This window comes from Balaenoptera musculus, chromosome 13, assembly GCF_009873245.2.
Source record: "Balaenoptera musculus isolate JJ_BM4_2016_0621 chromosome 13, mBalMus1.pri.v3, whole genome shotgun sequence".
Taxonomy (NCBI): Eukaryota; Metazoa; Chordata; class Mammalia; order Artiodactyla; family Balaenopteridae; genus Balaenoptera; species Balaenoptera musculus.
This window is the reverse complement of record NC_045797.1, coordinates 14,373,265-14,388,006: the sequence shown is the minus strand read 5'-3', so window position 1 is coordinate 14,388,006 and position 14,742 is coordinate 14,373,265. Positions and strand designations below refer to the sequence as shown.

Sequence of the window (14,742 nt, the reverse complement as noted above, 5' to 3'; positions counted from 1 at the left end):
GGGACCAAGAGGCAGCTTCACACACCCTGCTCCTCACGGCTATCCTGCGAGTAACACCCCAGGCCACCATGGCCCTGAGGCTTGGGGCAGGCTGGAGATAGGCAGAGGGGGAAATTCAGAGTCCCTCCATTACCAAATGAACCCGGATCCAAGAAAGAGAGGACCTTTGAAGGTGGAAAGAGGAGCAACTCTAAAGGTCTCTCCCACAGCCGGGGACCCTGGAGGCACCATGAGGCCAAAGCCAAAAGGGGCAGCCCCTGCCCTCTGTCCAAAGAGAGCAACAAACAGGTCTCCTCCCAGGGCCTCGGACTCTGGAACTTCCCAATGCCTTTCCCTGACACCCGACCCAGCTTCCAGATGCAAAGACCCCTGGTTCCCAGGAGGCCATGGGCATCGGACTGGGCGTTCTCTGACTCTTGTCCCCTCACACAAGAGCCCTTGCCCAGGAAGCCCATGTGTGCCCAAGGGACGAGGTGGCAGCAGGTGGGAGGCCATTGGAACACTTGAGCTCTGCTCTCTGCTCCTCCCTAGTCCTCCCCAGAGAGCGGCAGGGGGACCGTGCACAAGGAAATGAGCCTCTCCGTGGAGGGAATTAAACCATCTTCTATTATGGACCTCAAGGCCCATTAAGGAGGAAGCCGATTAAGGGGCCGCTGCTAACAAGCACCACAGCTTGACGTGGTGGGGGAGTGAGACAAGGAGGCTGGCTCCTCGAGGAAACACTAATGGGCGGATGGGGCAAACTGCCTACCCCTGTGGACCTGGGAGGATGGGCGATGCCCGCTCTCTGGGGCTCCTCCGCGGCCTGACTCCTGATGCCGGCAGGTACACGGGACGGAGACCCCCCCGCTTCCCTCCTCATCTCTGTCATGCGTTCAATCTCACTAGGAAGGCTTAAAGCTTAGGCCAAGACAGGCAGGAAGAAGCCAGGCGGGAGGGATATGCACCCAGCCGCCCTGCTCCCTGGTGGCCCGGGAGGTGGGTCTTCCTTGTGGGTAGAGGGTATCTGGAGACCTGGCAGGGAGTGAGAGCAACGCTACCCCAGGGCCTCAGGGTCCCCGCCGAACAGCTGGTCCAGGAAGAGGCAGAGGCTGTCCCCACCCAAGCCACTGCAGTCGGCCACATGCCTTCTCCCCAGCCCTCCTTGCCACTCCCATCCGCCACCTAACAGCACGCACCATGGGAATTCCGATTTCATTGGTGTTGATGTACATGTCGGGGCAGATGACTGAGCGAGCTGCGTAGTCTACTCGCTTTCCCATCATGTGCTTCCGGAATAAACCATCCTTCTTCTCCAGGATCTTTATGGGGAAAAAAGTCCACAGAAAGCATTAAAAAAAATCAAGTATGTTTATCATTTTCTTCCTTCAAGACAAACATGTTTATTATTTAACCCCTTTGGCTAGCAATGGGGATCCAACTTACTGCTCACCTGTCTAATGCCAGGGTACTTTTCCATCATTAATTTGTCCATCTCACTATCAAACACAATATTGACATGACTCTGAAGGCGAATCCAAATGTTGTAAAGTTTGTCTGTGAGGGACTGGCCTGGAAGTAGACTCAAAAAGGACCGGTCCATAGCGATCGAAGGGTCTTTTTCCTGGCCAAGACACAAGCAAGAAAACAGGCGTGATGGAAGAACCTCAAAAAGGCCAGGCCTGGTTCCATTTTTCTTTCTTACTAGAGCTCTGACAAATGATGAGCTCTGGAGTCTGCCTTTATGTCTTTTGAACTTGACAGATCAGCGACAAAAGTGCTCCTAAATCTATCTTGTCCATATACAATCTATCTTGTCCAAAACATCAGCCCCACTACCTATTTACCAGCCCGTCTCTTTCTGGGAGTAAAATGAACTCAAATTTCTAAGAAGTCTCCTTTCTTTCCTTTTAAATTGACACACAATTATTATCTCACAGTTTCTGAGAGTCAGGAATCTGGGCACAGCTTAACTGGGTTCTCTGCTTCAGTCTCCCCCAGGTCACAATAAAGGAGTCAGCCAGGGCTAGGGTCTCATCTGAAGGTTCAACTGGGGGAGGACCCACTTCTAAGCTGACATGGCTGTTGGCAGGATTCAGTTCCTTGAGGACTACTGGACCAAGGGCCTCAGTTTCTAGTTGGTTGTTGGCCAGAAGCCACCTTCAATTATTTGCTGCATGGGTTTCTCCAACATGGTAGCTTATTCCCTCAAAGTGTGCAAGCCAAGAAGGTAATGGATGTATCTGCTAGGAGCAGCTGAAGTCCCTTAGTATCTAATTCTTAAGGCAACCCTGGAAATTATTCCCATATCAATACTCTTCTTATGTAGCTCTGTTATCCTGCGAGATAACTGATTCTAATATGGAGTTTCGGCTTTATTTATGGTTTTGGAAAACCTTAATCCAAAGCACTCATAAAAATGCAGGTGAAGTAATTTCTTAAAAGGAAAAATGTTTGCCTTATGATTTCCTGTGCCATCAATTAAGATCAAGGCTATGTCAGGTTACTGGCTGATCTCCAGGCCTCACTGAAATATTTAACCAATCCTTTCAATATTTCTGTCCCTGGCTCTGCCTCTTCCTCTTCTCCCGCACCTGCCCAGGTGACAGGCCTTAAGGCAGTAAGCTGCCCTAGAGCACCACCTACTGACACTGTCTGGTCTCATGGGGTTGGGTACGACACAGGAGAGAGACATATGGTCCTTTGTCCCAGTGTGGGTCAGATGAGAGAAGAAAGCTGCCAGCACTGAGGGGAGGGAAAGCGGAGGGTGGGGGAAGACGCAGTAAATGAGAATGTCTTGGAACCCATTAGTGATAAAGTGGGCTTGTCCTCAATCCTGAGGAATAGAAGGGTCTTCTCAGTTACAGAGAGGACAGGTGTATTTTCTGTTCTGGCAGAGGGAGCCTCACAGGGAGAGACGGTCACCTACATGATGACAGAGGCCCTGTCAGACTAACTCACTTCTCATGGCAGCACCTGACTCAGGGCCGTGTGACTACTTGTGAAATGAGTGAGACCCTGTCTCACTTGTACATTCTCAGTGCCTGGAGCGGCGCTAGCCCACCCACACAAGGCATTCACGATTCGTGAGAGGGCCGCCATGGGAATGGGATGTTGGGAGCAAGCGTGGGAAGAAACAACACACCCTATTAATCAGATGGAAAGAGGGCACTGTGACTTCAGGTAGTAAGGACCTCAGGAATCAGAGAGGATACTGTTCATTTCTGCAGAGATTTAGCTTTTTCTCTTGGACAAAAGGCTGCCCTAGTTTCAAGGGACATCAACGTAAAATCCTTCGCCCTGGTCACTGGAGCCGGCTATCCTAAGGCCTTCCCTCTGAAACTGAACTAGGACCTGCAGATGGCAGATTTCTCTAATACTGAGGATTTTTCAAAGCACATTTGCCCCAGCAGATCAGAAAACTTAAGCAAAACCAAAGAAACCCCAAGCAGAAAGGCCGAGTAACCCAGAGCATGGGTGTCCAGGACAGACAGTGGCGCCACCTGGTGACGGGCCTGTCCCAGCAGGGGAAGGGAGCCTGGAAGCCCTGACTATCTACTCAAGGCTGAGACGGTCCTTCCTATTTACATCCAGAGAGCATCTTAGAGCTGGGAAGGATGTCAGTGATCTCAGCAAACTTCCTGAGTGCCTGACTCATCTTTATACCCACCGAGGACCTGGCCCACTGAAGGGGCTCGGGAAATGTCTGCTGAAACAGGAAAACTGAATTCAGCTCCACCATTTACTGGAGAGTAAGCTGAGGCCCCAAATCTGACAGTCCTATTCTGGGAAATTCCTACAAATGACAACACTGCCTTCCTGACCCCAATGCTGGAGACCTTCCTGAGCCAAAACCAGAGCTGGGTGGCATGGGCTCTGGTACCATAACCCAGGAGGGACATTCTTAGAGCTGAGGGCAGCAGACTGGTGTTTCTAGAGCTGCCAGGGAGAGCAGGTGGCCCAGAACACACCACATATAAAATCCCACCACAGACCACATGCATCTTATAGTGGAGACAAGACCAAGAAGTTAAAGCAACTCAACCAAGGTCACCCCGGGCGTGATCGCGGGGACCACGCTCAGACCCATGCTTTCCCCCAGACATCGCCTGGTCCTCCCAAACCCACGGCTCACACACAGCTGTACAGAACTGCTAACAGGCATCTCCCAGGACCCAGAGTGTAGGGAGTCAGAACTACGACATCAGCTCCAAGGCGGCCCTGACCTCATCTGCGGCAGGTGCTGCCACCTCACTTGGCAGCTCCTGTTCTTGGGCCATCAACGCCAGAAGCTTTCGGATCAGAACCACATCCTTCATGACAGCCTGCAGGTTCACCGTCTGGCCGTTGGTAAACATCTGGTCCCCGAGGCGGCTGACGGGGCGATACCTGTAGGAGGACGCGTGGCGTCAGTGGATGCTTAGCATGAAGGGCGTGTTCCTCAGCCTCCCACCGGCCCCTATTCCACCCCCACACTCAGAAAGAAACCCACATCCCTCCTGCACGCAGGAAGAACGGAAAGGAAAATGCTCCTACCACCTGCCACCTGGGAGTGGAACAGATGCGCTACTTCTCAGTGCCCTTGACCCTTCCATCATCCTCTCCCAGAGGTCATTATTCAATTGGTCCAGAAACCTTTGTCAGGTGAAATAAAGCCAATGAAAGGGCATTACCTTGAGGGTGGCACCACCAAGAAATCCAGAAAGAACATACTGGGATTGAATCTGGACTCCATGCCAACATCTTCCAGTCCCAGAAAAAGGTAATTCAGAAAGAATCCTGTGTTTGAAATAAACCAAAAGGATCATTTAAATCTATATGTAAGAGCACGGAAGGATGACCACAGAAATTTTACTGAGTGGAAAAAAAAAAAAAAAATCCCAGAACGTAGGACAATATGTAGAGTAAGATTACATTTGTCTTTATAAAAACTAATGAGCAAAAAAACATTCTCTGGGTGCTGTGAGCCTACACACAGGGGAGATGATGGGTTTAAAGACGGGTGCTACAGGGATGACAGTGCTCAGCCCAGGGGCTGAGATGGGCAAGGATGGGAAACAAAAACTTTCACGTGCTTCTGGTCACCTTCCTGGATCATCAGACTCACACGCGCACGTGCACACACACACTTATTACTCTGGTATTTATAAGAAAACGTATTTGAAATAAACAAACAAAAATCAAATCAAAAAATAGTGAGTCTTCTTAAGATGGGTGGGATGGGGAGGGAGGTCCAAGAGGGAGGGGATATATGTACACATATAGCTGTTTCAATTCATTGTACAGCAGAAACTAACACAACATTGTAAAGCAACTATACCCCAATTAAAAAAAAAACAACAAAAGGAAACAAAATAAAAAACCCTCCACATAGATGCTACAAAGATCGTCTATGGATCAAAGCTGTGTTTCAAGTGTCTGGTAACCCAAAAAAAAGCTACAGAGAGAATGAATAAAACATGTCAGGGCCAACAACACTCATACTAACTTGAGTGCTATTTTTTTTCTGACATCACTTATCCCTTTAGCAAGATTTTCATTTTTAAGTGCTTGTCATTACACAGCAGTTACATTCAGTGTTCCAGAACACACTCTCAGAGGGTGGGTGATATGTGGGCTTTTCTTATAAACTCAAAGACTAATGGAAGACTTTCCTATTTGTAGGGAATTAAAATGTATGAAAATCCCAATTTAAAAAAAACAGAGTTCATTTTTTGATTCACAGAAGGAATTCCCATAGACACCTTAAAAAAAAAAAACCCCAACTTTTATTTATGGGCATTTAAAATAAAGTGAGTTACACTGAACCTTCGAGACTTATGTCAAACTGTATTAAGCGATGCCCACCTGCAGCTGTCATTTAACGACCAGGCTCAGTTACAGTAACTGTCAAGTTCATGCCTTCCCCACACTATAAGGCATCAACAACAATGTACCCTGAAGCCTGCCCCAAACCTACTGTTTGATTTCAGGAGACATCTACAAGAATCACAATTTTGAGAACATAAAAACAAAAAGGCAGGGTAAAGGAGTCCAGGAAGGCAAAGGGCTATTTCTTTAGGCTGGTACAGCACCTTCATTCTTCCAAAGAGCCGTGAGATGTTCTTGAGCGCTGGTGGGTGTCAAGTATCCTCGTTTTCCCAACTGAGCGTCCTCAATTCCTGGAGCCGAAGAGGGGAATCAGAGCACAGTAAGTTAATTACAGGCACTCCCTCCTTAATGGGATTTATCAGTTCTTTTCCCCACCCTGCCAAGCCTGCAATCTGACCACAAAAATCAATCTCTAGGACAGCATACTCTCTGCTCTGAATTTTTCCCCCCTTAATCTAATTTCTAAAGTAATGAAAACCATGTAACTAGTGTATGAAATCTAAAAAAGTAGAGCCAAAGGGAAAAAAAAAATCACCCACGATTTCATCATGTTAACACAATTACCACTTTTATATATTCTTTTCTGGTCCTTCGGTTTATACAGTTTTAGATCATTATAATCTCAGGTGTGGATTTATTTTGTACTACTTTGCTCATTTAGTGTCATCTTGTGAGCATTTCTGCATGTTGCCCCCTATAGCTTTTGTCTCACCCTCATTTTTTTTTTTTTTACCCAGACTGAAACCTAGTCCTTTATCTCTATTTTGTCTGTTTTCCCAAGAGATGTCACTGTTCCAGAAAATAACTTAAATATTCTTGGAGTGGAGGCAGTCTCTCTCTTCCTAGTGGGATGTCTTCTTGGCTCCTTTCCCAAACTTGGCATCGAGACCGAGACCCAAGAACACAAGCACAGTGCCCACCCACCGCATGGGGCTGATGGGGTTGGCGAAGAGGATAACGGAGGCCAAAATGGTGAAGAACTTTCGAGTTGTGGTGATCATGGAGCAGGTCAGGGGACCAAAATACACAACTGTCATGAAGATGAAGCTCTGGCCTAGGGCACCGGTCAGGCCAATCACCATCATTTTTAATGGCTGCATGATATTCCTCTGAGAGGATGTTTCCTGAGTGACTGAACCACACTGTAATAGTTGGATATCTGAGTTGATCCCAATCTTTTTACTATTATAAGTTACACTGTGATACATAGCTTTATGCACATGGCTTTTACCAGAAAGTTTCACAGCAGAATTATGGAGAAATGAGGATGAACATTTTTATGGGTAAACATATATTCAATTTCTTCTTACAAATATCTTGCTGGTGTGTAAGAAGTAGATTGATTTTGGTTTCTCAGATTAAGCAAGATGACTCTGGGATACTGTTTATCAGCTATACCCGGAGTAAGACAGAAAAATCACACTTGGGGCTGCCATTCAGGAGGTGTGGCCCCAAGCACTTAGATGATTAACAAAGATAAGTAAGCAATGTGACCCTCTAGGTTCAAAACTATCAACTTCTTTTGGAATACATTCACTGAAATTAAATATTGCTTGGGAATTCCCTGGAGGTCCAGTGGTTAGGACTCTGCACTCTCACTGCTGAGGGCCCAGGTTCGATCCCTGGTCAGGGAACTAAGATCCCACAACCTGCACGGGGTGGCCAAAAAAATTTTTTTTAATTGCTCAGTATTCTTTTTTAATGTACTTATCAGGGCAGGAACTGTGTCTTGTCTGTGTTCCTAACACCTAACAGTATCTAGGACCCAGCAGATACTAAATTTTCACTGGCTTGAACACACATGTTCGAAATATCGTAAGATAATCTATATTTTAAAAACCCTACTCTTCTGCTTTTTTCCACATTTGTAAAATCCAGCTTCATTCCACCTCCAATTCTCTAGTTGGTTTCTTTACCAACTGCAGAAGACACGTCACTGAAAGTTTTTAGAGAAATCTGTAACTTGGATAACAATTAATAGATGTACCATAATTTAATTACTTCTATTAACAGGCACTGTAGTCATTTCCAATTTTAAACAACTTCATACTGTGGGCATGCCTAATTCTTAGGATAAAATCATTAAAGTGGAATTGCTCGGTCAAGATGTTACACGTCTAAAATTTTGATTCCTATAAAAGCAAAACATTTCAACCAATTAATGCAATTGAAGGAAGTGTGGGGAATGCAATGAAGAGAGGCTCTGACCTTCAGGGATAAACCACAGAGTTAGAAAGCTACGTGCATTCAGTGGGGAGAAAAGACCCCATTAACCTAAAGAACCACTTTGCGGGCACTTCTGGAAAGAACCTCTCTCTTAGTAAACTGGCTTGATGCGCTGAGGCAGATGAGTTGCATCTGGCAGTGCTCTCCAGCCCCCCGACCCAGGGCTGCCAGGGCAGAAAGTGACCCCACCACAGTTTAGTCACAGACTAAAGCAGACCGGGGTTGTTCACTCACTGGATTTGAGTCAGAAGAGACCTGTGGGATGCCACCTCCTCACATGGACTGCACCCTTCCTAACGGGACACTTTTGCAGCCTGCAAAAAATGAAATCTGGGGCTTCCCTGGTGGCGCAGTGGTTGAGAATCTGCCTGCCAATGCAGGGGACACGGGTTCGAGCCCCGGTCTGGGAGGATCCCACATGCCGCGGAGCAACTAGGCCCGTGAGCCACAACTACTGAGCCTGCGCGTCTGGAGCCTGTGCTCCGCAACAAGAGAGGCCGCGATAGTGAGAGGCCTGCGCACCGCGATGAAGAGTGGCCCCCGCTCGCCGCAACTAGAGAAAGCCCTCGCACAGAAACGAAGACGCAACACAACCATAAATAAATAAATAAATAAATAAATAAATAAATAAACCCAAAGTTTAAAAAAAAAAAAAATGAAATCTGCCTCGATGGGACCTCAGAACGGCCCTAATGTGTGTTTCGTTTAGCTCTAAGAGCTGCCGTGTCAAAAACAAACATCGGGAAGTCAAATAACTTGGGGAAGACTAGATCACAGTGGGTGGAGTACCTCGGCTTTAAGAATTCTCATTTGAAAATGCTAGCATCCTGGGGCTTGAGGAACACTCTGGAGTGAACGTGAATTTCACGAGCTTACGGCGCCCCTCATGGGATCACCAGTACGTGGGGATCACTGAGGCACCGGCCTCACTGCCTGGACCCCTTCGATACCAGGAACGTGGCCAGATCCTTGCTCCTAATGCTCACCTGCCTCCACATCACCTCCCCCTGGAGTTACTGACCTGCGTCACCCGCAGCCTCCCCCAAGAGCAGAGGCCACAAGGTCAGGTCTCCACTTTGGCACTGGACTCGGCCAGAGGCAGGGTCCTGGGCACGAGGCTGAGTGCCCAACAGGTAAATGTCTGCTAAATACTAAAAACCCAATCCAAAAAGTATCGAAGACTACAGCTGACTTGTTTCTAATGCACAGAATTTTGGGTGGCACCATCATATTCTCATAGCTGCAGTGAAAATTACTTCAAAGAACGGATTTGACAAAGGCACTGAAAGGCTACCTAACTTTTAGATATTTGCCCCAAAGAAACAGTTATCCTCTAGATTTCTGACCATCTTTGTTCTCAATCTATGAACATTTTCTAAGGTGCCCTAAGGGCTAGAGCAGCAGTTCCCAACCTTAAAAATTATTTTAAGGGCTATATATAGTGTAGAAAAATCCACCCTTGTGGTTGTTTATGGTTAACCATTAAACAGGCTTTCTAAATGCATTGTGGTATACTGGATTGGATCCTGGAACATAAAAAGGGCATTACTGGATAAACTGGTGAAATTCAAATAAAGTCTGTAGTTAATAGTGTACCAATGTTAATTTCTTAGTTTTGACAAATGCACCATGGTCATCTGAGATGTTACATTAGGGCAAACTGAGTAAAGAGTACACAGTAACTCTCTGTACCATGTCTGCAACCCTTCTATATGTCTAAAATTAGTCTAAAATAGAAGGTTTATTTTAAAAGTAATAATAAACACGTTTGCTATTGCTATGGTCTCAATGTTTGTATTCCCTCAAGTTTCATGTGTTGAAATCCTAACCCCCCAAATGGTGGTGTGTCAGGAGGTCGGACCTTTGGGAGGTGATTAGGTCATGAAGGTGGAACTCTCGTGACTGGGACTGGTGCCCTTATGAAGAGACCCCAATAGAGCTCCTTTGCCTCTTTCCACCATGTGAGGTTACAGGGAGTAGTTGGCTGTCATTGAGGAAGTGGGCGCTCACCAGACACCAAATGTGCCAGCACCACAACCCTGGACTTCCCAGCCTCCAGAACTGTGAGAAATAAATGTCTGTTGTTTATAAACGCCACTCGGTTTATGGTACTTTTGTTATAGCGGCCCAAATGGGTAAGGCAGTTACTTACTCCAGGCCTTGCCATAGTCCTCAGTGCGAAAGACAGATTATGCAACTCCAGGAAGAGAACTTATTTCCTTGCCTATTCTATGGTTCTTAACTCTGGAATAAGGTTTAGAGACAATATGCTACAGACTTTCGCACATGAAATTTCCTCAACTCTGGGCAAGAAGTTCTGTCGCTGCCACTATATAGAGATGGAAACCTAAGGTCCAAGAAGTGACCTTCTCTAAGCCCCTCAGAATAAGAAGCAGAGTGAGGTGTCCATCACAGGTGATGCTTTTCCCGCCCTGGTACACTGACTGTATAACAAAAAACAAACGGTCAATATCTACAGAGCACCTAAGACATAGCAGGCACTGGTCTCAGTACCTCAAATGGAACACCTTATTTAATCTTCACTTCAAAAGAGAAAACAAAAAGCATCTTTAAACAAACTTACAACTACAAAAATGAAAAAGCAGGAGTACCAAGTCTCTCAGATTTCTTCCCCGGTACCCCCACGGGCAGAGCAGAGCTACTCCAGGCATCTGAGAGGACAGGAGCAGCCTGCAGGAGGCGCTAACAGTCTTTGGCTGCTCACAGTTTTTCTCTAAAATACACCTACATTTTACTTCAAAATAAATCCACGCTTGTTTGACAACAAAATGGTGTGAAATATTTGCCAGGTAAATTTCTTAACTTCTTCCTCGAGAATCTTTCAGAAAACCAACCACCTGTGGCAAGAGGTGCGTCATTCAGCCTGTGAGGGGCTGCCTCGCCCTGCAGCCCAGCCGTCAGTTCTGCGCCAGAGGCCGGGGCCGGGAGCTCGCCAGGATGCCCACTGGCCCTAAGAGCCTGGACACCTGCCATCTGCTGGCCCACCACAAATGTGCAGCTGAGAAACACGTGGTGCGGAGGACCAGGGATCCCCGAGGCTCGGGACACGTCTGATGGCCACACATGAAAGACATGCCGAGGGCCTCCTAGGGCCCGGCCTGCTTACCCTGGGGCTCAGTGTCCTTCCGGTCTGCTTTCCTGTGCACCACGGCCGGATATGTGATTGTCAGTTTGCTGTTGTGCTCCTTTCGGACAACTGACCGCCCAGTTCTAGACACGAGGACAGTTTTGAGGAGAGAAAAAAAACCGAACGATGTGAAATCTAAAATACGACACAAAAGAACATATCTATGAAACAGAAACAGACTCACAGATACAGAGAACAGGTTTGTGGTTGCCAAGGGGAATGGCAGGTGGGGGAGGGAAGGATTGGGAGTTTGGGATTAGCAGATGCAAACTACTATATATAGAATGGGTAAACAGCACAGGGAACCATACTCAATACCCTGTGATAAACCATAGTGGAAAAAATATGAAAAGGAATATATATATATGTATAACTGAATCATTTTGTTATATAGCAGAAGTTTATACAACATTGTAAATCAACTATACTTTAATAAAATTTAAAACAACAACAGAGGGGAAGGCACTCACTTGCAGTGGGGACATCGCTTAGCAGTCATGTGTGACTTCCAGAAGAAAGCAATGAGCTTGCTCCTGCTCTCACAGACATTTTTTACCTATTAAAAAAAGGCAAGGAAACTCAGAGTGCCATTCTGAAGAGAATCCAGTAGGTATTCATTTTGTGGTTTTCACCTTTTTTTGAAAAACCAGAGGAAGCCACCCCTTTCTTAAAATTTCCCACAGAACCCTAATACAGCCAAACGCTACCAATCACTGAGCGACTTCTTTCCTTAAGTTTCCTCATTCATAATATGGAAATGAGAATAATGACCACCTTACCAAGCTGTTACTAAGATAAAGACATCATGAATGCAATGGGGGGGCTTGGAATACAGCAAGGATCAATAAATGCTACTTTAATTTAAAACAAACCTGGACTTCCCTGGTGACGCAGTGGTTGGGAATCTGCCTGCCAGTGCAGGGGATACGTGTTCGAGCCCTGGTCCGGGAGGATCCCACATGCCGCAGAGCAACTAAGCCCATGCGCCACAACTGCTAAGCCTGAGCTCTAGAGCCCGCGTTCCACGACTGCTGAAGTCCGCATGCCTGGAGGCCGTGCTCCACAGCAGGAGGAGCCACCGCAATGAGAAGCCCGCGCACCGCAACGAAGAGTGGCCCTCACTCGCCGCAACTGGAGGGGGCCCACACGCAGCAACGAAGACCCAACGCAGCCAAAAATAAATAAATAAATAAATAAATAAATAAATAAAACAAACCTCTCTGGGGACTTCCCTGGTGGTCCAGTGGCTAAGGTTCCGTGCTCCCAATGCAGGCGGCCCGGGTTCGATTCCTGGTTAGGAATCTAGATCCCACATGCCGCGACTAAGAGTTTGCATGCCACAACTAAGAGTCCACATGCCACAACTAAAGATCCTCCATGCCACTACGATGATCGCGCATGCCGCAACTAAGACCCGCCACAACCAAATAAATACATAAATATTAAAAAAAAAAAGAAACCTCTCTGGATGCAGCTGCTGCCTCCCTTGAATGGACCTCAAAGTTCCGAGGGAAGGCACATCCACAGTTAAGCTACACCAGTGGTTCTGAACTGGCTGCAAATGAGACCCACCCGGGGGGCTTTTGTACCCTCCCCTGGGGCCCTACCCTAGACCAATTAAATCAGAATCTCTGGTGTGAAACTTGGGCATGAGGTGAATCAGATCTCAAGATTAGCCCTGCAGGTTGATTACCTAGACCACTCATTCCCTGAACAAATTAACACTAACACAGGTGCGATGGGGGGGACAGGGAGGCAGCAGTCATTCAGCAGTGTTGGAAGGAGAAAGAAGAACAGGGCGTGGGCCTCATTCTCCAAGTGAGACCGTAAGCCAGAGCATAAGCCTCACTGGATGTTGTACCCAAGCCACTAATTTCACCTAACCTTCTCCTCAGTCCTGCAGGCAGGCATCAAAGATGAGGACCTGGTGGCTCAGGGACGGTTATGTAACTTACAAGGTCAGAGGCCTCACGAGAGGCAGAGCTTGGATTCAAACTTTGGGAAGCCAAAGGATACGCAAAAGACAGTGTGGCGGCAACTGTGATAATTATGCTAAAAACCGAGTGTTTGGGAAACAGAGACAGGATAACTCACATGTGCGCCGTGGGATCCCAGGAGGTTGTTCTGTAGGATTTTGGTTGTATATCGTTCTAACTCTTCCTGAATTTCGAAGGCAGTAGGATCAGCATTTTCTTCCAGAAACTGGAAAACAAAGAAAAAAACTGTATGATCAAAGTAAAGCAAGTGTATGATGCACAGCACCAGGGGGCAGCCTCTCCAAGGATGGGAGAGTTTCGTTTGAGGGGAGAGAAAGAAACCTCATGGCTGCTGCGGTGCATTTCCAAAACAGTTTGGCCACACTGCTGTTAAAAAAATAAAATAAAAATAAAAATTTAGACTATTCTGCTTCCAGTAGTGGTCGGCTAGATGATTCAGACCAAACCGAAAAGCGAAAAGAACCGAGACAGGATAAAATATTTTTGAAAATGTAAAGCTCCGAAGAACTGACAGGACAGTGAGGGATAACCAAGGCCAAACTGAAGGGAAAATGGGAATCCAGGTCAAAGAGCACAGGGGCCGAGGCTGCACTGAGGCAGGGATGCCGCACTGCACAGCTCTCGGGCAACCCTCAGGGTAGTTATGTCCCTCCGGGGAAGATGCTGACAGACTTGTGATGATCCCTGGAGCTGCACAACACGTTAGCCTGGCCTTGGAAACATTCTACAATCCAAAAATTTTGAACTTTTCATTTTGAAGGTCTTAAATGATAAAGCGGAGAGAAATGAAAGCCTAGAGTTAGTGCAAGGACAGGAATCTAACAGGATATCTTCATGCCATATCGCACCCCACAAACACAGGAGGCTGGGGACCCTAAGGGCTATGTCCTTGGGAACTAGACCAGCCCTGGAACAGAATCACCTGGCTTCCCATAGGCTGCAGTTCAGTCCAGCCTTGAACACAGACTACGATGGTCCCAGGCCACCAAGCGTATTGCAAAAGCAATAAGAACCCTCTCTGGAGGAAGGCAGCCAGCATCCCAGACCTCAGATCATTCCTACAAAGAATTTGCTAAGTACAATGACAAACTGTCAAAAATAAGCACACGAGGAGGATAAAGAGAGGGAGTTCCTGGAGACAAGGACAATATCTTCTTTTAAAAAATTATTTATTTATTTATTTATGGCTGTGTTGGGTCTTCACTGCTGCGCACAGGCTTTCTCTAGTTGCGGCGAGCGGGGGCTACTCTTCACTGCGGTGCGTGGGCTTTTCATTGAGGTGGCTTCTCTTGCTGCGGAGCACAGGCTCTAGGCGTGAGGCCTTCAGTAGTGGTGGCTCACGGGCTCTAGAGCGCAGGCTCAGTAGTTGTGGCGCACGGGCTTAGTTGCTCCGTGGCATGTGGGATCTTCCCGGACCAGGGCTCGAACCCGTGTCTCCTGCACTGGCAGGCAGATTCTTAACCACTGCGCCACCAGGGAAGTCCTTTAATTATTCTTATGGCTTCATGTTTTCACACCTAG

At 47.1% G+C, this 14,742-nt stretch overlaps 1 protein-coding gene and 1 non-coding gene across 4 annotated transcripts in view; one reads left to right on the top strand and one right to left on the bottom strand.

Annotated features, from left to right (window-relative positions):
- Positions 1-14,742, bottom strand: part of POLR1A (RNA polymerase I subunit A) — a 77,199-nt gene that overhangs the window by 54,017 nt on the left and 8,440 nt on the right. For 2 of the 3 annotated variants that reach the window (XR_005022420.1, XM_036873436.1), the window contains exons 4-11: positions 13,319-13,426; positions 11,695-11,780; positions 11,204-11,307; positions 6,054-6,146; positions 4,653-4,758; positions 4,206-4,368; positions 1,433-1,603; positions 1,179-1,301 (exon numbers count right to left, since the gene is read on the bottom strand). Coding sequence is in view for 2 of the 3 variants with exons in the window: in XM_036873436.1 (XP_036729331.1) it covers positions 1,179-1,301; positions 1,433-1,603; positions 4,206-4,368; positions 4,653-4,758; positions 6,054-6,146; positions 11,204-11,307; positions 11,695-11,780; positions 13,319-13,426 (954 nt within the window). In the remaining variant the exon portion in view is untranslated. The remainder of the gene's footprint in view (positions 1-1,178; positions 1,302-1,432; positions 1,604-4,205; positions 4,369-4,652; positions 4,759-6,053; positions 6,147-11,203; positions 11,308-11,694; positions 11,781-13,318; positions 13,427-14,742) is intronic. The other variant, XM_036873437.1, reaches the window with a different exon arrangement.
- TRNAE-CUC lies at positions 7,412-7,484 on the top strand. The gene has a single exon. It is a non-coding gene; the product is annotated as a tRNA-Glu (tRNA).